Raw genomic sequence first — 22,437 nt, forward strand, 5'->3', positions numbered from 1 at the left:
AAGGATGATGTGGGTGGGGTTTAGGGATGCAGAAAAGGAGATAATTCTCTCTTGTCCCTAGATATCCCTATGAGGTAACTATATTTAAGTGTCTTGGGGTGAAGTGGAAAAGAACTTCCTCTAACGATTAAAACCTTTGCCTTTCACAAGGAGCCTTCGACTGGCCACTAATCTCTCATCCGCTTTGCTAACACCTGGCGTCTCGCGTTTTTAGCAGGGAGGGCCTGGTTAGAACACTGTTACTGTTTGCTCTAGGTTAAAATCGCATTCCGAACTAGCTGGCTGAAAACCACGTGTGTGCAGTTTGAGACTTTTTTCCTCCCACTGCCAGCCAGGATAAAAGGGGTGGTTTGCTCCCAAGGTGGGGGGAATACGTGGGGCGCCAAGAACAAAATGAGAACAAGCCTCTCTTTGAAGCACACGTTTTAAGGGGCGGTTGTGATGATTTTCTCTTATGGCCCTGTCCTCTGCTATACAAGAGGAGGGCTATTCTTGATTGAATCGAATAAGACATGTTCTCTGTAAGGTGTGCACGGGGCTGAAGGGGGTTCCCTCGCTCCCCCCCGCCCACCCCTGCCCGCGCCTGCTGGCCACTCCACAAGGCCCCCCGCACGCCTCCCCTCCCCGCCTGAGACCTCCAGCTCTGCCTCCCTGAGCCGCACTGCCCCGGCCGTTACTGTCCGCCCCTTTGTGATCTCCCACTGTCGGTGTGATTTGGGCCCCTCAGAAAATCCAGGAGCTGGAGGCCACGCTGTACAGCGCGCTGCAGCAGGAGCCCGGGCGGAGGGCCAGCGAGGCGCTGAGCGAGGGCCAGCGGGAGGACCTGCGGGCCGCCGTGGAGAAGCTGCGCCGGCAGATCCTGAGACAGAGCCGGGAGTCCGACAGCCAGGTCCTGCGGGAGCGCATGGAGCTGCTGCAGCAGGCCCAGCAGGTGAGGGGCAGGCGGCTGGCACCAGGTGCCTCTTGCCCTCGTCCCGCCTCTGAGCCCTCGGGCGGGCCCCTGGGTGTTCCAGGCACGTCTGACGGACAGCTGACAGCCAAGCGAGTCTCCCCGGGACCAAGGCAGGTCTTCTCTCGGATGTCCTCACAGCACAGCAGGTGCATTGTCCGCAAAGGGGGGCGCTGGGCCGATGCGCATTTCAACCCTGCGGCCCACCCCTGCTGAGTCCTCAGGCAAACCAGAGCCAGCTCTGCCCTGGGACCGCTCCCTCCAGCAGGTGTATTCTGTTTGAAAGTCAGGTTCTTTTTAAAACCAGAAGGCGTGGCTGAACGGTTTGCTTTTTTTTGCTGTATTTTGGGATGATGGCTAATTTGAGGACTGGACCTGACAGCTGTATTCGTCGTTGACTCTAAAACCCTAAATGTATTCCAAGGTTTGGAGTCCTGTGTGAGTGTCACATGCTGCTGAGCACACGGGGAGCCAGGCTTCGCGGACTGCAGGGTGATAACGGGGACACTTGTTGGGTGCTCACTGGCGGGGACCCTTGATGGTGGCCCCCCCCGTGGGGTGGGGACAATGATGTCCATTCCCCTGATGAGAACGCTGGGGCTCAAGAAGTTTAAGTCACGTGCCTGCAGGTCACACAGCTCGTAGGGAGTCCCACCAGTGAGGAAGGGCCCGGGTGAGCAGGGGAGGCGACAGCACAGAAGGCAGAGGGAGGAGGCCGTCGGGAAGGGGCAGGGGAGGGTTGTGTCCGAAGAGAGCACAGGCCCCCGCGGATTTGAGGAAGGCGCGTGGGGGGCACAGCCAGACGCCGGTGCCGGGGTGGAAGGAGGCGGGGAAGGGGGACCTGTCAGCCCGGGAGGGTCTTCACTCAGCACTTGGTGTGGTTGAGAGGACACGCAGGCAGCCCCTGTGACCCCGGCCTGGCTGTCGCCTCCGTCCCCATGCTGCCTGCTCTGTTCTGGGGGCATCTGGTCATCGGCTCCCCAGCACCCTGGCTCAGAAGCAGCGTGTGCTCAGCCCGAGTGTGCAGACATGTGCACACACACGCTGTGTCGAGGGAGGGGGTTTCGTTAGAGAGAGATTCCTGATCAGGTTGGCACAGCGAGGGCCAGGGCGAGGGGGCAGTTGGAGACAGAGCAGGGAGAGGGGAAAGGCATCAATCCGCTGATTGAGAAGGTCTGGTGTGTGGAAGGGGTGAGTGGGGCCCAGGGTGCGGACCAGTGGGTGAGGCGCAGGCTCAGGCTTCTGAGCAGAGGGGGAGGGGAGGGGAAGGTGGCAACCGTGGTGACGCTGCAGCCTCGTGCCCACACACAGGGCCACCTCGCGTCCTAAGGGAAGGTAAGGGCAGACCACGTTATTCACGTGGGGTGGAAGGGGGGCAGGGAGGACGTGGAATCCCCGTGGCCCAGGTGGGTGGGGAAGCTGCTGGTGTAGGGCAGGCCCCTGAGGATGGAGACCAAGAACTTGCAGTGACAAGGACCAGAGTGATGGTCAGCCTTGCCGGGCAGGGCATCGCAGGACGGAGCGGGGAGGGAAAGGGAGGCACGAGAGGGAGGGGGAAGAGGGGCTTGCGGCCAGTACCATCGAGGAGATCTTGGCACAGGGATATAGGCGTGGGCGTTTGCCTTCAAGGACATTGCCACTCAGCCACCTCTGTTTTGGTCACATGGATAGTGAAAAGTGGCCTGGGGCACCCCCAGCCCAGTGGGAGGCCCAAACACAGCACAGATCCTCACCAACTCGTGTGGCTGAGGCTCTTATGCCAGGATGCCCCTGCCCAGGACATTGGTTAGGAGTCTGGGAAGGTTCCCAGTGGAGGGCCCAGCTGTAACCAGGCTTTGAAGATAAATAGGAAGACACCAGGTGGCCACCAAGGGGGAACAGCATTTCAGAGAGCAGCGCAGCATGTCGCGGTCAGTTTGGGGTAGCAGAGTGGTTGAAAAACACTGGGACCAGACAGTGTGGCTTTGAACCCTATTCTCCTGGATATTAGCCGTGTGGCCTTGGCCAAGTGACTTGGTGTCTCTGGGCCTCAGTTCCCTTGTGAGGATGGAAATAATGCCTACTCATTGGGATGTTATAAGATGGTATTCTTGCAGGTGAAGTGCTCCCAGCAAGTGTAGGCGGCTATTTTAATTGCCAAGTGGAGACCACGAGTAGGTGTAGTGGGAGCAGGACCAGACCGGGGAGCTGGGTGCTGGCTTGCACCTGAGGTCCAGCACTGTGTCTCATTTGTGGGGTTTGCTGATGGAGTGTGCAGTGCATGGAGGGGTTGTTCAGAAAACCCAGCCCAAAGCAGAACGACATTTGCGTGTTTGAACCAAAAAGTCATTACCCGACTTAAGGGCTCAAATCTCATGAAAGTGCTCCTCACGGTCTAAGTCTGGAACGTATGATGAGCTAGTGAGTATACCCCAAAGACCCAGGGCAATGCAGCATTCGACTGTGACTGCTGGGGAAGCTTTGATGAGACAAGACATGCAAATCAATTAGCTATGTCTGGAGCATGGTGGGTGTTCAGTGAAAGGAGACTCTCTCTATATAATAACCCTGGTGGATGCCGACCCCTGCTACTCAAAGTGTGGTCCGTGGACCAGCAGCAGCATCAGGAGGAACATCACCTGGGAGCTGTTAGAAATGCAGATTCTCGGGCCCCACCCCAGACCTACTGAATCGGATTCTGCATTTTACAGGATTCAAAGGTGATTCTGTGCAGATTAAAGTTGCTCAGTTTTGGTGAATCGTAAATAGAGATCCGTGGCTGTGAGTTCCAGAGGGGAGTAAGGTCTGTCTCCGTCTGCTCGGGCACCGTAACAAATGCCACACGGGAGACTTGGACAACAGACATCTGTGGCTCCCAGCTCTGGAGGCCGGAGGTCCAGGAGCAAGGGGCTGGCTGATCTGGTTGCTGGTGAGGGCTCTTCCTGGCTCGCAGACAGCCTCCTTCTCTCTGTGCCCTCAAATGGCCAAGGGGGAGGAAAGGAGAAGGAAGAGGGGAAGGGGAGGGCAGGTTGGAGGGAGAGATTGTTCTCCTCTTATAAAGGCCACCAATCCTACCAGCTCAGGGACCCCTTCTATGACCTTACTTAACCTTAATATGTCCAAACACACTCACACTGGGGGTTAGGGCTCCAACCTAGGAATTTGGGGCAGGGGTGCAGTTCGGTCCATAGCAGGGTCTCATTCCTTTTTTGGTTCTGGAAGGAAGTAAGCTCTCACTCCTTCTTGCCCTCCTTCCCTCGCCCTGTCGCCCTGACTCAGGCCAGGTGAGCCACTCCTCTGTTGCATAGGGCCATAGAATTCAGAGGACCGGGCCCACCTCCTCCCTGCTCTGGGCCCGGTGCCCGAATCAGTGGCAAGGCTTAACACTCGGGTTTCAGCTTCTTCATCTGTACTCTGGGCAATTTGGAGCAGCTCCGCCTCCAGGCTTTGCCTCGAGGGGGAAATGCCTGGCCAGACTCTCCTGGTGTGGCAGGTGCAGGGGTATCTGAGACGCCACAGCACTCGCTGTTCCTTGCTCCCCGCCCCTGCCGAGCGCCACACGTGTGACAGCCGCCGGCACGGGGCCCCCGCCCGGCATCTTCGTAAGAGATGCTCAGACTTCAGAGCACATCGGTTCCCTGTAACAGAGTTTCCTGGAGTTGGTCATCCGGGTGTGATGCCCAAGCAGAGGGGAGGGTTTCCTTCCAGCAAGCCCTGAGACAACAGGGCGCCGGCTAAAGCGAGGTGTTGTGGCTTCCTGCTTGCTTCTGATGGTCGAGTACCTATCATGTGCCAGGCATGGGTCTGGCCGCTGGGACTGGGGCAGTGAGCCAAGTCCCTGCTTTCGTGGAGAAGAACATGCTCTTATAATCCAGTGAGGAAACTCACAACACAAATAAATGCCAAGGGTGTCAGAAAGGCTAAGAGGACAGGTGGGAAATGATGAGGAGGTGAAACCCCAGGCTCTGTGCAGAGAGCAGCAAGTCCAAAGGCCCTGAGGTAGGAATGGGTTTACTGTGCTTGATGAAAGGTGTACGTTGTCTGTAAGCTGTAATTTTCAAAAGTAGCAGCTGCTGAATATAGGATTTTTTTTAAAGATTTTATTTATTTGACAGAGGGAGACAGAGTGAGAGGGAACACAAGCAGGGGGAGCGGCAGGCAGAGGGAGAAGCAGGCTCCCCGCTGAGCAGGGAGCCCGATGCGGGGCTCGATCCCAGGACCCTGGGATCATGACCTGAGCTGAAGGCAGACGCTTAATTGACTGAGCCAGCCAGGCATCCCCCAGCTGAGTTCTGTGCCCGTTCTTGGGTGCTCTCTGCCTCATCACCTTGCCAAGGGATCCTTGGGGGATGGTCATGCCACACTGAGGTGCACATTCCTCCCCTCAGGTGGAAGAGAATTAGAAACGTATGGGTTTCCTAATCCTTTATAGGGTGTGTACTCTATGCCAACTCTGCTTTGAGCCATTGGTGCAGATTCACTTGTTAGATCCTCAGACGTGGGCAACACAATTACCCCCAATCTACGGATCAGGAAACCAAGGCCCAGAGAGGTTGAATCACTTGCCCGAGATCTCCTATCTGAGGATAAGTAATTTTCTTGTCTTCCATGCCAATCCGTTCTGTTTCTGCCAAAATCAAACTCTCATCATTTCCCTGCTTAAAACCCTTCACAGGCTCCCCATATCACCCCCAAATCTCTGAGCTCCTCATTGGGACATTCCAGACCCTCTGAGCTCTGCCCCTGTCCCCACACCCCCACGTCCCTGTGCACCCTCTTTCCTCTGCTTGGAATTCCCTTCCCCCTTCCAAGTCTAGCAAACCACTGTGGGTGCTGGGCTGGGCTCTGCCTCTTCTGGCTTCCCCAGCTCACGGCTCAATGCCCCACTCTTCTCCCCTCTGGGCTCCAGCGCCACCTGCCTGGAGCACCCACATAAAATAGCACCCCACCCCCTTCCCTACCCCTGCTTGATTTTCTCCATGACATTTGTATTCATCTAGTGCACCATCTGGGTACCCGAATAATGCTTTTATCTGAACTTTACTGGACTGCAAACTCTTTAGGGCCCCAGGCATATTGACCCATATTTGTTGAGTGGGTGAATGTGTCCATAGAGGTGGTTCTCAAAGTGGGTCCCCAGACAAGCAGCATCTGCATCACTTAGGAACTTGCTGGAATGCAGCTACTCGGGCTCAGCCCCCCGAAACTGAGTCAGAAACTCTGCTGGGGGAGGCAGTGATCTGTAAGCCTTCCAGGTGACATTGATCTGGATTCAAGAACCACTGTCCTACAGAATGCACGGAAGGCTTCTCCAGGCCTGGCTAAGTGTCCGTGGAGGCCACGTGCTTATTGGGCCTGACCTGGGTCGCCCACCCTGCAGCCCGAGCACTCTCTGCAGGAGTGAACTCTGCATCTGCATTCAGGCCTGGCAGGGCTGTAGCCGGCTGGGCAGTGGTCGGGGGGGCGGTGGGTACCAGCACTTGAGGGGTGACTCTTGGGCATGTGACAGTCTGGAAAAGGTTCACACTTGCCAGACATTCTGGGTGGGATGCCATGTGGAACTGGAAGGAATGGGCTGGTAAACCCTGGAGCGGGGGTGAGTGCCCCAAGGGGCATTCGGCAGACACAGCAGCAGGCAGGGTGACCAGCCTTTCCAGTTTCCTGGGGCTGAGGGGTTTCCGGGGACCCCAGACTTCAGTGGCAAAAACCAGGAATGTCCTGAGCAAACCGGGACGCTTGGCCATCCTGGCACCTGTACTGAGCCGGCTTCTAAGGGGCTGGGGTGCCTGTGGGAGTGATGGCCACGGCCGGTCCTCGCTTCCCCCGCTCAGCGCCCCAGCTCCAGCTAAGTCAGTCTTGCACGAGTACATCATCTGATGCCACTTCAAATCCATGATCTTTATTAGCCTGCACCGGGCATCTCCGTGTCCTGGTCCAGGTGGGATGCTTCTGTTTTATAGAGATCCTGTCCTAAGAGTCCACACCATGTGATTCTGTTTCCGTGCGCTTCAAGAACAGGCAATATCGACCCTCCGTGTTGGAGAGCGGAGGGCCCGAGGAGCCTCCTGGTGGGGGCCCTCTATCTGGATTCGGGTGGTGGAGATACGGGCCTGCACACGTATAAAACCCAGTCACACTGCCCACCTGTATTTGCCCGATTCTCTGCTTGTGTGCCACACCACGATAAAGAGTAAAGAGTAAGTTTTGAACCTGGAAATTTTACCTTTTCTGATGCATGAGGTCGTGTGTTTCAGAGAATCCGAGAATTGGAGGCTAAGCTGGAGATCCAGAAGAGACATCTGAAGGAGCTTGAGGAAAAGGTAGGGGGGCACCCAGCCCCTCCCCCATCCCCTGGGGCTTCTTGCTGGGACTGGTCACCGTGGGGCCTTGTCCTTCTGCAATGCCAGCTTTGTAATGCAAGAGGGGGCTGCCTCCAGCCTTCCTTCTCTGCCCCGGTCCCCCCAAGATGGGCACATCCACGAACTAAATAGCTCTTTCAAAGGCTTTTCTAGGGAAGAAAAGTGCAGTTTGGGACCAACTTTGTGTGTGGGCAAAGTGGGGGTGAGATGTCTTTTATTTTCCCTCACAAAAGACCTTTCGGGGACAGTGTGACCCTCTCTGGAGCAATAAGCCAGGCTTGGTTCTGTCCCACGGACCCCTTCACCTTAGATGACCTCTGTGTGCCAAAACCCAGTTGTGTGTTCTTGGGAGTCTCTCCCCTCCCGGCGGGAAGCAAGGCTGACCTGTCCCATGCTGACACCCGGCCTCATGTGTCTCTCTGCTTTAGCATCATCTTATGGGTGGGGAGCCTGGGCCGGAGGTGGGTTCAGATGCTGGACCCTGATGCCGCAGCTGGGAAGGTGTAGCTGGTCTCCTGGGTGCCGCAGCCACCCCTCAGTCCCTCCAGCATGTTCCGTTGGTCCAGGCAGACAGACAACTGCCACTCAGAACCATGTGTGTGGCCTCTGGGTCCCCCCACTTACATCCGCCCGGTGACCACGGGGTCCTTGAGCTCAGGGACCAGCTTGTATGCATCGCTGTATTCAAGACAGTTCTCACCGTGGAATAGGGCACCTCACGTGTTTGCCAAACGAGTCATAGATGAGTCATAGACAAGTGAAGCAAAGCCTGTCATTGCACGTTCTGTGTCACAGAGGTAAGCTCACGTGCGGGAGCCACACGAAGGCGCCAGCCCTGTCCGGGGGTCATCGGGGATGATGTGCCCAAGGAGGGGATCCCAGTCAACCTCGAAGGCTGATATGCAGTCACCCCGGGGAGGAAGAGGGAGAAAGGGCACTGGTGGGCTTCAGTTGCCTGAGGCGGGTCTTAAGAGAGAGGACGCCAATTCCCCCCGTGGGCAAAGTGGGGCCAAAGTCACAGAAGTCCCCCGAGGACCGATTTCTGGGCAGATAATCTAAAAGTAGGAAAACAGCCCCTTCCCAACCTGGAGGCAATCAAACACCGTGGGCCCAAAGAGACAGGACAGCTCTTCAGATGATGCTAAGCCAGTTTTAGAAGCTTCCTCCCCTTTCCTGAGAGGATGCAGGAGTCAGCTTCCTTCTCCATCCAGAGCCTCTGCGCCTCTGGCCCGCACAACCGGCAGTGTCCTCTGGGGGGCAGCAGAGGGTCGTGGCGGGCCGGCTCAGCACAGGGGTTCGGGCCAGTTCTCCCACTAGAGCCCTGGGAACCTCTGTGGGATTCTGGTTTAAGCAGATGCCACCGCAACCATCTGGGGCGGTTTTGAGGTCCCGAGGGATTCTCAAGTCTAATTCCATCCAAGAATCTCCGGGGATAACCTGGCTTTGCAGGCAGGTGTGTCTGGGCTGTGCCCCAGGCCGGCCCTGGAACCCTGGGGGATTTATCCCTCCGCCCTGGCCTGGGGGCTCGCGTCTCTCCCCGTCTTCTGGGGTGGTTGTGCGGATTGCATGAGCGTGGGCGTGTGATGTTCTGAGCCCCAGGCCCAGACGAGGTCGGTGGGCCGTCAACGCTGGTTCTGCGTCTCAGTCCCCCAGCTGGGCTTTAGGACTCGAGTGGGCAAAATGGGTCACAGAGCAGGAAAAGACAGCAAAGAGACTTCAAACACGCCACAGTTGTCTGGCTCATTAAAGTTTTACGAGGTGGTCTAGGCACACGTAAAATAAGGCAGGCGGCATTTTTAGTGAGGAGGCCTCCTGGGCAAAGCAAGTGTGTGCAGGATGGTCTGTGTCCTCTTGTCGCAAAGGAGTTGCCGAGGGGGGCAAGCAGCGTGGCTCATGTCAGTGGCCAGGAACCCTTCCCTGCCACACCCCACCGGGTGCTCTTGGCAAGTCCTTCCACCTCCCCGGGCCTCAGTTACCCCACGTAGAAAATGACAGCTGGGTGACTCCATGTAAGCCCCGTCCGGCTCCAACCTCCAGTGACTCTAAAACTTGTGTAAAAGGTGGTGGCTGTCTGTTTGGATTTTAATTTTTTCAATAAATAATTTAGGGGAGTTATTACCTCATGGGGGGAGGGAGAACGATTTTCAAAAGCCCCAGATGATGCTCCAACAGGTTCTACCTAATGAGCAGTAATTCTTTCGCAACAAAGCGGGTCATGAATTCAGTTCAGAAAGAGAAGTCTACTTTCAAACTGATCTGTATAATTTTTCCTTCCTTTAAGGCCATTTTTTTCCCCCTATTTTTTTTTTTCTTTTAAAGCAGACGAACTGAATGGCACAAAAGATTTTAAATAATGGTCTCTTGGGAGAGGGGGCCGTGGCAGAGATGGTGCAGGGGGGAGGGCTTCTGCTCGTGGGCAAGTGGGTCTGGGGGGCCTGTGGCCCGGGGCGAACATGCCTGGTCCTTGGGCACAGGCCAGACCCGGCCTTCGGTGGGAGCCACCAGCCGTGACCATGGGAGGGTCCTTCCTCCGTTTGTAGCGCGTCCTGCCACCATCTGCAGGAAAGCCACGTCTCAGCGCCGAAAGCATCCTGGTCTGTCTGGATCAGCCGGGGGTTTGGGGAGAGCGCTTGGGGATGCGGAGGGACTCCAGAGGACGGGTTTCCCAGTGAGGTCAGCTGCCCAGGCCCGCTCACTTCCCTTTCCTCCTCCTGAACCTGAACCTGGTGCGGTAGTTCTTGTGAAATGTGTCACTGAATCCCATGCTATGTATCTTACATCTTTCTTTCTTTCTTTTCTTTTTTTTCTCCCTCATTTTCTTTTGGTCTTATTTTATAGTTTTTGTTCCTTTTTTTGTTTTTCTCACTAGCATTCATTCTGTGGCCTTGAAGACTTCACTAAGCAAAGAAGTCGGGTTGGTATTCTTTTAATTTCACAGATAAATATGATGATTTTCTGAAAAGGAGAATTTCTCCCATTTCTGACCATAGCATTCCTTGAGCAATGAGGCTCCATGGAAGGTGGCCTGTGGCAGATGCCTCAGCTCCCTGGCTCCCTGGGCGGGGGCCACCAGGGGTCTCTGGCGAGTCCAACCCTTCAGAGGGAGGTTGGGAGAGCTCTTTGTGAAGAAGGAGAAGGGACAGTGGGGACCTGGTTTCTGCCCTGTTGTAGTTCATCTTCAAAAGGGGGGGTGTGGTTTTTCCAAAGTTTCTTTCTATTTTGGCTTTAGTTTCTGGGGCTGTCTATTGCCTGTGGACCAGACCATAGCGGGTTTCTGGGGTCAGGGGTCTTCAGGAGCAGGAGACTGATGGGCAAGTCCATGACCTGCACATAAAATACCCAGGAAGCCTGTGTGAAGAGCCCCCAGCTCCCTGCCCCTCCCCCACCCTTAACCCTATGCCTGGTTCTGATGCTCAGGGACCTTGAACGGAAGCCATCGGGGCAGCTGGTCCTGCTCTGCCCTGCGTGCCCCCAGGACCCAGCTCTCACCAAGTTCCTGCTTGGGCACCCATGTCCTTCCCCATTCTCTTTGCTCTGAGTGTCCACCTTGGGGCTGGGGGGGATCTGCCAGGGCCCCTAGGATCTACAGTTCTGTCTCTGAATCTAGCCCAAGCTGAGAGCCCTCTGAGCTCTGGGGATGCCCACAGTGCGCATTAGCTGTCCTGACTCCCAGGCCGAGCTCTGCTGCTGGTTCTTCCCCTGCCTGATGTTCTCATGGGAGCCCTGAGCCTGGCCCCTGAATGCAAGGGCTTTGCCTTCTATCTCCTGTGTCCCAAGGCCTAGGTCAGTGCTTGGCATGTGGTTGACATTCATGCAGTGTTTGTGTAGTGACTAGTAAAGGGATTGTCCCAGGCCTAATCAGATGGGGAGTGGGGGTAACCATGGGGGGTGGGGTAGGTACTGGAGATGAGGCCATCCAAGTCCCATTTCCTCTTACCCTACGTGGTCAGGGAAGGTCCTTTAGTGGGCTTAGCTGGAGAGATTGGGACTGAAGAGGGGGCAGGTAGGGCAGATAAGCCAGGGGCTTCCCCAGCCATTTTAACCGTTGAGTCTTACAGCATTTCAAATTGTTTTTTAATCTTACAGGATAGAAAAAGAGCTTATGGAATAAATTGAGTCCCTACAGCAACCCCAACCCCCACTCAAACCAAAATTCAACAGCAAAACAAGCTATTTCAAGCCAGAGACTGAAAACAGAATCCATGCATACTTGATGAGGAAGCCTTTTGGATCCATGGCTGGGTCCTGGCTGGGCCGAGCTGTAGGAGCCCTGAAGACGATGGGGATTTTTGTCGAGCTCGGGGCCACCTCCGAGTCCCCACTCTGGCACCTTCAAAGCCCGAGGGGCAGAGACCTGAATACCAGGAAACTAAGTGCAATTACTAGAAACTGAGTCACTGGAGGGCCACTGCACTGTCAGGGACCAGGCCGGAGTCCTTGTCCCTGCGCTGCATGCCTCCCCTGGCCACGGGGGTGTGACCAGCTGGACACAGACCTATGTACATATGTCTCCATGAACTGTGCTTCATGTAGCCCGGAATCTGTCAGCCAGAGTGACTTGCAAATGTCCCTGTGACCTGAACCTGAATTCAAACCCTGGTCAGCAAATCCCTTCAGATCCCTGTGCAGCTGATCCAGCAGGTGGCGACCAGGGAGGGAGGGAGAGAGAGCGAGCGAGCGAGCAGGACTCTGATGAGGGGCTGGAGGCTCGCCCATTGTGGAGGGCGGATCCAAGGGCCTCAGATTTCCAAGAAGGAAGCCACGGGCTCCATCACTCTTGTGGGTGTGACACGGCGACAGTCGCAGAGCATGACTGTCCCTGGGGCCATGTGGAGTGGGGACTGAGAAGGTGGACACAGATTTTACCAGTCCCAGGCTATCTTTCATCTTGGTTGTAATTTGCAAGGCGCTTTGGAGGGAAAATGCTGGAAGGTGGAGTGTTCTGTGGCGCGTCCGTGGGGAACAAGCCTCCCTCTGACCCCAGCGCTACTTTCTCACAGTCGTGGAGGAAGGAGCCCTTCCTGACCTCAGGACACGGGCCCCTGAGTGGAACCTCCTAGAAGACGGAGTGGGGCAGCCAGGAGGGCAGGCAGGAGCTGGTGAGAGTCGGCCCCGGAGGGAGCCCCTCGGAAGGAAAGAGACTTGGGGGTGTGGCTGCTGCTCTTATCCTAGGGCGGGCGGGGTAGGTGGGCGACCGTCTGCAGAAGAGGCCCCTGCTCACGTGACTGCTCTCTCCTAAACTTCTGGAAGAAGACGTGTGGAATTAGGAGGGATGAAGTGAAACAGAAGGTGTGAAGGAGAGGATGAATGTGCTAGGAGGATCATCAGGGATTGGACTGATCCCAAGGATGGGAAGATTCACTGCTTTGTGTTTGCTGGGCTTCGAGAGCAACCCTGGGATTTCTAGTAAGAAGAACCCTGGGAGAAATCCAAGTGACTGAGATTGAGGCCACTGAGGGGACCCACAGAGATGGGAGCCCAGCAGAGGAACTGGAAGTTCACAGAAGGGCAAACCCAAGGATGGAGGAGGACGTTGCAGTGGGCACAGAAGGGGTGCCCAGCCAGAGGGGGCGGGATGTCCAAACCAAATCAAAGAATTGGGGCGGGGGGGCGCTCTAAGCAAACGCACACCAGGACAGCTGAGAAGTGACCATTCTCTGTTGCAATCTAAACCCAAAGCACCTGCCACACTAGGTGTGGCAGGACAGGGGCCACCTGCCATGACTTACCAACATTTGGTATCCAAATGGGAATGAACTCGTGTCTTTGCTTGAAGACAGGCAGCTGAGCATCCCGGGTAGCAAAGGGAGTATGGAACCATGCAGTGAGTGAAAATGAACACCCATCTGCTTCCCCTGGGGGCCCAGGCAGCAGAGAGAGCCATTGCTTTGCTAACTTAGTAGACAGAAGTCCGGAGGTGCACATGGGTCTCTGGGAAGCATTTCTGAGGCACCGAGTGCCCAGCCTCTCCCCACTGCAGGAGCATCCAGGGGGGTGGTCCTCATGCCCTCCTGTCCCCATCCTTCTGTCTGCTCGGCTCTCCCACTCAGACAACAGGGCAGGAATGCTGTTGGCTTTGAAGTCAGACCCATCTGGGTCCACTCCCAGCCTGGCCCCTTTCGCGCAGCAGACACTCGCAAAGTACCGGCTGCTCTGAGTCTTAACTACTTCTCCGTGGGATGGGGGTGATGGTTTCCATGCAACATCTTGCCTCTTGTCTCCATGGGGCATGACTAGACAGACCTGCAGGACTCCAGGATCCTGGCGGGAGATGTGACAGGCAGCACCCACGGCTCCCTCGGTGGGACTTGTCGGCGAAGGAGACCACCCGACCCCTGGGGGACCAGGAGCCGTTCTCCGAGACAGCGCAAGGGAGTGAGACCCACACCAGCAGGTATGGGAGCAGCCCTGGCTTAGAAACCCAAAGTCCCCCAGCAGGGGCTAGTGTTTCCTGTGGCCGTCACGGGCATTGCTTCCAAGGTCCCCACCAGGGACAGACCCGGTTCCAAGAGCCGTTGTAGTCAGGGGACCCCGGAGCTCTGGTGGCCCAGCAGACGTGTACCCGGACTCCATCACAGCCCTCCGCTCCCAGGAGGGGGCATACACCCCTCACAGCCGCCTCGTAGCGCAGCCAAAGTTCCCCGCGGGTGTGGCTCCCAGGGCAGCAGAGCTACGTGGTCAGCTGAACCCCCGATCAGTGTCTCGTGTGGAAAGGAGAAGGGTTGGGTCTACCCTTTCCCACCACCCTCCTCACAGATCTGCTGGGAGGCTGAGGGGAGAGCCCTGGCAAGTTGCTGGCACGTGGTGAAGCCCCTCACCCTCATTCCTGGCTCCTCTGTGGCCAGCGGCAACCCATGCGGAGCTGGGCAGGGATGTCCAGGGGTCACCCCTATGTCCTGTCCCCGCCGTTCTGGCGGTGCTGTGGGCCAGGAGACCAGCAACGCAGGCTGACAAGCCCTCCCCGTTTGTCTAGGATGTGGGACTTCCAGTTTGAAAGTGGGGTAAGTCCCAGTCAAGCCGGGACAAGGGGGTCCACGTACAGCACGAGGACTTGGCTGCTGGTCCCACTTCACTTTGGTTCCCGATGCTCACGGATGTGTTTGCCCTCTGTGGCGCATCCTGAGCTCGACTTCTGTGAAATGCAAAAGGACGGGGGGCGTGTGTGCTGCATGGATGCTCAGTTCATCCAAAAGGCCCGAGATTTACTGATGGCACCCGGCACAGTTTGAGGTCTTGTGTGTAGGGGGGCTAGCTGCAGGGGCACTGGGCACTGTGTCCCCTGTTCCTTGTCAGGGTTACCTTGGAGAGATGAACACGGTGCTTTAGCGTGAGCTCAACACCTATCTGAGCAAATTCATTAGCTTTCCTCCCACCAGCCGCTCCTTCCCCCTTTCTTCCCACTCCCATCCTGTGCGCGGAAAGTCTCACAGTCCCCTCTGGCTCCAGCTTTTCCCTCACCTTCCATAGCCAGTTTGTGACCTGTGGAATTCTGCCCGATGGTCCCAGTACAAACAATGACATGTTTGTTTTTGCCAGTTTTCTCACATTTAACCAGAACCTGCTAGAGGCCTGCCAATTTGGGGTTGCTCCTCCCTGAGGTTGTCGTAAGAGCTCTTGGGGGCTTCTGCAGACTCCAAACTATGCCCCCCCCAGACTACGCCCAGCAGTTAAGTAATTTCCCCAGGATTCTATCTGAGAATAGAAATGAGATTCAATCCCAGGCCGTGTGGTCCAGGCGCCTGACGACACCCCTCTCAGCCGCCACCCCACCCTGCTGCCTCCATGTCTGTCGCAAGCTCTGTGGGTCACCCCAGCACACCGGCCACTGCTGGAGCAGTGGAATTAAAACAAAACCTTCCCCCAACCCAGAAGACCTCTCCGTGGAGGTAGACCAGAAAGGAAGCATGTTTATTCTTGAATGAGCATCAAACCAGAACGTGATGCGCATCCTAGGTGCTCTGCTCAGAGATTTGCAGAGACAGAAAGGAATCTCACCCCTTTATTAGCCAGGCAGCCGCAATCCATTCCGTACATGTCCTCAGGATAATAGTGATCAGTTTTCCAATAAGAGGACAGCACCATCTCTTATGCCTAGGTCACCCTAAATTCACCTTGCCGTTGGGGTGACCCTCTGTATTTGTTAATTTGGGTTTTTTTGTTGTTGTTGTTAGTTTCAGAGGTAGAATTTAGTGATTCATCAGTTGTATATCACACCCAGTGCCCATCACATCACGTGACCCCCTTAATGCCCGACACTCGGTTACCCCATCCGCCTCCAGCAACCCTCAGTTTGTTTCCTAGAGTTAACAGTGTCTCTTATGGTTTGCCTTCCTCTCAATTTTCATCTCATTTTATTTTTTTTTATACAAAGAAGAACAAAACTTTTCTCATCTTTATGACAGGGTGGCTTTGGGGCGTGGAGCCAGGCATCCCCTGAAGTTAGGCCCCTCACCTCCTACAGGACCTGGGAGACAGGGTTGTATTTTCCTTGGATGTTTGCATTCCATAGAGATGGTCCCCAGGCCCTTCAGAGAGACATTCCTGGATCAGAAAGATGGCAAAAGGCTTACCCTGTCACCTCCTGCATGCCCCAGAGGGCGCGGTCCTCAAAGCAACATCTGACCAGGCCCTCCCTGCCTCTAAACACTCCCAGGACCGCCCCCCCCCCCCACCCAGTGGCCCCAGAGATATGCCAAAGTCTTTGCCCTGGAGCTCAAGGTCCGCACGGACATGGCCCTAAGCCACCGTCTGTCCTTCCTCATTTCCCGTCCGAGCACCCACAGGACCGGCCACTCCCTTCATCTGTCCTGATGCTGCCATGGGTCTGGGACCCCCAGGCTGCCTCCACCTGGCAGAATCCTGTGCCCGCCTCTGTCAGCTGCAGTCCCTCCAACCCCTGGCTCCCTCCTGCAAGACATGTTTGCTCCTGCCGGGGTCGTGGTGCATTCATTTCTCACCTCCTGAGTTTTGGATTTAGACCCAGGTTTGAATCCTGATTCTAGCACTTCTCCTATGTGAGGCCTGGACAAGCTCCTCCACCTTCTGGAGCCTCTGTCTCACCATCTACAAAATGGGTATGATAATGCTCACCTCCTAGGGTTACCGGCACAGCTGGACCAGCTAGGGTGATGTGACCGAGATCTCGGGCAATACTCAGAGTGCAGCACTAGCCCTAGGTCCCTGATTAATGTTTCTGATCCTCAGAGAGGAGGCATAGAGCTTCATTCACTCATATAGGAGGGTGAAACTTGAGCTGCACCACCGAGAATTTATATCTCTGATGGTCCTGCCTGGAAATTTCATCTTACCTCTCTGTGCACATCATTAAGCATTTAATTCCAAGTGACCTTTCTGCGATGTTTTCTTGCTTTGGGTGCCTCCTGGCACGCCAGCTTGTAAACCGAGAGGCGTTCATTCATATTGTATGATGCGTGTGAATGAAACCCAAGGCCCACTCGTGAATAATTCACCTGTTCCTACCCTCCTCAAAGGTTATTCTCGTGCGCAATCTGAAGGCCCTGCGGACATCTCGAGATCTCCAGAGAGTCAGTGTTGCAAATCCACTTAATGTCACGAAGTCCTGACCCGGGAGCTTTGTATGGGATGGAGCCCACGGCTACGGGACGGACCGAGAAAAGCTTCAGCTACATTGTCAGAGTGCCCAGCAGTGATGGGTTTGACGTAATGAACGTTGATGTGAAGATCGACACTTGCTGGGTATTTCAGGACTCAGAGGACAGTGGTGAGGAGCGGGGCCGTCCTGCGGACGAAGCAGCCGGAAGCCCAGAAGTGGATACGGGCACGCTCAGGAAGCAGCTGGAATCCTCCAAGCGAAAGCTCTTGGCAACTGTGGACAAGTACGTGATGTCCGAGGCCGGGCTGAGGAGCAGGTAAATACAGTGTTTGCACCTCCTCTTGGTGTATTTAGCGAATCCTGGGCATCCTAATGGGCTTAGATCAGTGTGTTGAATTGCTTCTGCGGCTGAGGATGTGGATGCCTGGGGCAGCCCCACCTCTGGTTCCTCCTCCCTCCTGTCCCGTCCTCTGCTCCGCAGGTCAGGGGCTGAGCCCGCACCGTGTCCCAGGCTCCTGAGCTCCAGCTTCCATGGGGGTCCAGCCAGTGGAAGGCACCGAAGGGAGGAGGAAGGGAGAGACCAGGGTTTCCCCTCTCCTGCTAGGGGTGACATCCCACAGCGACCCAGCCATGCTTTCGGGCTCCTCTCTGGTCCTCCCCCGCCTGGTGGCTGGCTCCTGGGCGCAGTATCACTGCCTCCTCCCCGCATGTCCCTCTGGCTGCAGGGGCAGGAAGGGTGCCTGTCAGTGGCTTATCTCTGGGTTGCCGGTCCTCTCTGGCCTTTTAGCTCTTCTGTCATTACAGCAGACTCTCTCTGCTTATTTCTCACTGCTGACCTTCCTGACTGTCCCGTAGCCTTGGGCTCCATCCCATACAAAGCTCCCGGGTCAGGACTGACCTGGGTACTGTTCTCCTGGTGGAAGCGATGGGGTCCAGAGGTTGGCATGTGAGCCCAGGTCCTCCTCCAAGCCCGTGCTCTTTCATGACCGTTACCTGATCCTGAGGCCAGCAGAGTGAGGTGGGGTCCTGCATGCATGTCAGGGGAGAAATCCAGCATGGAAACGCAGGACGGTAATGCCTGGGATCCATCCAGACAGGCTTACCACCATCCCAGCAGCCAAGTGTCTTGGATTTGTCTGGGACTTCACCATTTTTTGTATTTTCTTTCATTTTAATGAAGGCAAGTCATTAAATGTGTATTTACATGTGCTTTTTATCTTTTTTCTCTTTGTAAGACTTTTTACGGAAGAAATTCACATATCAGAAAAGTTGTTTTGTTACTTTATGTGATTGTCCATTCATTCATTCATTCATTCCCCATTCATTCATTCATTCGTTCTCACTCATTCTACTGCCTGCACTAGCCCACCCCAGAATCATGTGCTGAGTTATGTCAGTTTGCTTGGGCTGCTTTAACAGAGTACCATAGACTGGGGGACTTAACAGAACTGTACTCTCTCACAGTCCTGGAGGCTGGAAGTCCAAGTTCAAGGTGTGGGCAGGTTGGTTCCTTCCGAGGCCTCTCTTCATGGTGTGTAGACAGCTGCCTTCGCCCTGTGTCCTCACGTGGTCATCCCTCTGTGCGTGTCTGTGTCCTAATCCCCTCTTCTTGTAAGGAACCCCATCAGATTGGATCAGGGCCCACCCAGATGACCTCATTTTAACTCAACTGCCTTTGTAAGGGCCCCGTCTCCAAATAAGGTCACATTCTGAGGTCCTGGAGGGTAGGATTTCAATATACGAATTTGAGGGGACACAAATCAGCCCATAACATAAATCCTGGGGGTTGCAACCCAGGGAAGGTAGGGCCCTCCCAGCCCTGGAGAGAGCTGCACTGTAACCCCACGTGGTTGTGGATTTAAATCTTTCTCTGGAAAGATTGGCAGTGAAAACCGGAAAGTCATCGAGCCCGGGGACAATGGTGGGAAACCCTTACCAATGGAGACCCCTCTATGCAAGGAGAGCCCTAGGGGTACCATGAGCAATGGAGGGGAGGGGGCCTCTGGGGCTGGGGCCCGGGGTGAGGCCGCTCTGGAAGGGAGCATCCTGGACCTGCCTGTGGGGAAATGTGGGCTGTGTCCTCTGTTCTCGGAAGGTGGGCCACACCATCCTGCATGAGGGGAGCTGGGGCAGGGAGAATGGACTGCGTTATCCAGGGTCACTAAGAGGGGAAGCCAGGGTTTGAACGCACAATGGGTTAATTTCACCACGGGTGTCATCTCGCCAGGGTATGGTAAAGGTTAGTAGTGTACATTGGGGTTCACTTTGATGAAAGGGTTAAAATTCTAAAGTATTTATTATGGGGCGCCTGGGTGGTGCAGTCGGTAAGCGCCTGACTCTCGGTTTCAGCTCAGGTTGTGATCCCAGGGTCATGAGATCGAGCCCCATGTGGGGCTCTATGCTCAGCACAGCATCTGCTTGAGTTTCTTTCTCCCTCTGCTCCTCCCTCCCCGAAATAAATAAAAATCTTTAAAAAAGTATTTATGATAAAAAGAATAAACAGTGTAGTTAGAAATTTGAGAAGGAAAACCCACTCCCGTCTTCACTACTCTAGCAATCATGCATATTCATCTCCAACCTAAATGCCACAGATTTATCAGTAGCTCTACACTTGAGTGTTTACTCGGTTCCAGGCATGGTTTACATGTTTGTTTACATATTCACGTATTTAATCCTTAAAACAATACCCCAAGTCAGATGATAGTGTTATCCTCAATTTATAGATGGGGAAATGAAGGTGCAGGGCAGTTAAGTGACCTCTCCACGGTCACGCACACATCCAGCCACGTCGGGGGGCTCGGACTTGAACCCAGGCGGCCTGCCCAGGGTGGTGATAGCAGCCAGCCATTTCTCCTGCTGCCCTGGTGGGGTCTCCCGGCTTCATAGCACTCTGCAGCACTGCATCTTAATGTTTGTTTAACTGGTCGTTAATCCGTGAAAAATGGTACTTCATCACCTATTTCCTGTTTGTGAGTGTATCAGTTCCTGAGGGCTGCGAAAACAAAATACTGCAAACTTGGTGGCTTAAAGCAACATACATGCATCGTCCTATAGTGCTGAAGGCCAAAGTCCTAAAACTGAAAAGAGAGGCTTTTCTTGTCCCTTTCAGATATTACCACGTTTTATAAGCAAGCAGGTGCTCAGCTTGCTTATAAACCTGGGGATTATAACCTGGGACCCCTCGGTTCAGTTTAGAAGGAACTTGATCACAAAAGACACACTTCCTTCTGTCACTTACACGAGTCTTCCTCAGGGCTTCAGAACTAGAGCAAGAGAGGAGACTCTTGGCCTTATTATTGATCATCATGCAACGTTTCATTCAATCTCCACAATAACGCTCCGAGCTAGGTACAATGACCTCTATTTTACAGATAAGGAGACTATGGGTCAGGGTGGGGAGCAAGCCCAGCGAAGGCCTCATGGCTGGTTGGTGGCAGAGTCAGGAAGCAGAGCTAGGGCCTGACCCAGGGAGGCAGAGTGTGTCTTGGGGCAGCGGGCCCCCCTGTGTGGACTGGGGCCGAGGAGTGAAGGTGTGCTCAACATTCCCCCAGAATAAGAAAAGGCTTCATGTGGGTTGGCCGTCCCTAACTATGAGGCTGTTTCCACCTTCTCTCTTCTGTAAGTAATACAAAGATTAGTGATTTTAATTGCGGAAACTTTTTACTGAATTTCAATCATTTCCTTGGAAGAGATTCGGAAGAGTGTAGCTCAGATGGGAGGCAGTGGAGCATAGGGTTAAAAGTATGAGTTCAGGAGTCAGATGGTCTGGGCTCGAGAATGCTGTGTGACCTCGGGCAAGTTGCCTGGCCTCTCTGATCCTCAGTTTTCTGGTGTGTGAAGTAAGGGTAAGGGAACTCACCCGCAAGCTGGTGATGTGAGGCTTGACTGAAACAACACAGATGAAGCTCTTAGGCCACGTGTCTCTGGCTCAGTTCTTTGTTGGTTTCACCTGAACTTGGGATTACCGGTTTAGGGAGAACAGTCTTTTTTTTTTTTTTAAATTTTTTTTTTAATTTTTTTATTGTTATGTTAATCCCCATACATTACATCATTAGTTTTAGATATAGTGTTCCATGATTCATTGTTTGTGCATAACACCCAGTGCTCCATGCAGAACGTGCCCTCCTCAATACCCATCACCAGGCTAACCCATCCTCCCAACCCCCTCCCCTCTAGAACCCTCAGTTTGTTTTTCAGAGTCCATCGTCTCTCATGGTTCTTCTCCCCCTCCGATTTCCCCCCCTTCCTTCTTCCCCTCCTGCTACATTCTTCTTCTTCTTTTTTTCTTTCTTAACATATATTGCATTATTTGTTTCAGAGGTACAGATCTGAGATTCAACAGTCTTGCACAATTCACAGCGCTTACCAGAACACATACCCTCCCCAGTGTCCATCACCTAGTCACCCCATCCCTCCCACCCCACCCCCCACTCCAGCAACCCTCAGTTTGTTTCCTGAGATTAAGAATTCCTCATATCAGTGAGGTCATATGATACATGTCTTTCTCTGTTTGACTTATTTCGCTCAGCATAATACCCTCCAGTTCCATCCACGTCGTTGCAAATGGCAAGATCTCATTCCTTTTGATGGCTGCATAATATTCCATTGTATATATATACCACATCTTCTTTATCCATTCATCTGTTGATGGACATCTTGGCTCTTTCCACAGTTTGGCTATTGTGGACATTGCTGCTATAAACATCGGGGTGCACGTAGCCTTTCGGGTCCCTACTTTTGTATCTTTGGGGTAAATACCCAGTAGTGCAATTGCTGGATCATATGGTAGCTCTATTGTCAACTTTTTGAGGAACCTCCATACTGTTTTCCAGAGTGGCTGCACCAGCTTGCATTCCCACCAACAGTGTAGGAGGGTTCCTTAGGGAGAACAGTCTTAAGATTCCTGACGCATGGTGCATTATTATTCCATAGATACCTCTGAAGTATTCTCAATCATCTTACATATGTATGAATGTTTCACAAAATGTGATTTTGTCAGAATTTCAAATTGGCCAAATGAACCAAAAAAAAAAAAAAAAGGTTGGCCTCAGTGTCAGTGAAAATGTTAGGCCGTGTTCACGGCCTCCTGAGTAAGCACCTTCCTGCGTCCGTGCCGCAGAACCCAGGAGCCGGAGCTCTCCGGAAGACACCTCCTCCGGACGGGGGCGCCGCGGAGCGCCCGCGCGGCACAGGAAAGGAGCGCCGCCGTCCAAGCCCAGGAGAAGCTGCAAGCCCTGCTGGGGGAGCTGGCCAGCCAGGTACCATGTCCCCTCTTCTTTCCAGACCTTGTTTCTTGACCCAGCAGGGTGGCCCCGTGTGCTTGGAGGAGGCCGCAGCTGCAGCTGAGCAAAGACAATGGTGGGTAGTGGTGGGGGTGCTGGGAGACCCCTGCCAGGGGGCTTAGAGGGGTCTTGATTCCAGCTGTGCAGGCAGGGGCTGCGGCACCTGGGGCAGGGGCCTCAGCTGCTCCATCTGTACAATGGGATCCGCATCCCGCCCTGCCTGGCTCTCCAGGGTTCCGGGTGGGATCCGCTGCGGGGGAAGGGGGTTGGTGAGAGCACTGGGTGACCTGCAGG

General features: G+C 54.6%; 2 protein-coding genes across 2 annotated transcripts in view; both read left to right on the forward strand.

Annotated features, from left to right (window-relative positions):
* JAKMIP1 (janus kinase and microtubule interacting protein 1) overlaps nt 1-11,499 on the forward strand; it is a 126,981-nt gene extending 115,482 nt beyond the window's left edge. The window contains exons 19-22 of the mRNA XM_036104667.2: nt 728-931; nt 7,183-7,248; nt 10,126-10,201; nt 11,374-11,499. Coding sequence (XP_035960560.1) covers nt 728-931; nt 7,183-7,248; nt 10,126-10,176 — 321 coding nt within the window. The 3' untranslated portion in view covers nt 10,177-10,201; nt 11,374-11,499. The remainder of the gene's footprint in view (nt 1-727; nt 932-7,182; nt 7,249-10,125; nt 10,202-11,373) is intronic.
* Nucleotides 11,500-12,542: 1,043 nt separating this feature from the next.
* Nucleotides 12,543-22,437, forward strand: part of C3H4orf50 (chromosome 3 C4orf50 homolog) — a 110,313-nt gene continuing 100,418 nt past the window's right edge. The window contains exons 1-3 of the mRNA XM_078068172.1: nt 12,543-13,681; nt 16,779-17,177; nt 21,981-22,119. Coding sequence (XP_077924298.1) covers nt 16,855-17,177; nt 21,981-22,119 — 462 coding nt within the window. The 5' untranslated portion in view covers nt 12,543-13,681; nt 16,779-16,854. The remainder of the gene's footprint in view (nt 13,682-16,778; nt 17,178-21,980; nt 22,120-22,437) is intronic.

The sequence above is a fragment of the Halichoerus grypus genome, chromosome 3 (assembly GCF_964656455.1).
Source record: "Halichoerus grypus chromosome 3, mHalGry1.hap1.1, whole genome shotgun sequence".
In the NCBI taxonomy this organism is placed as follows: domain Eukaryota; kingdom Metazoa; phylum Chordata; class Mammalia; order Carnivora; family Phocidae; genus Halichoerus; species Halichoerus grypus.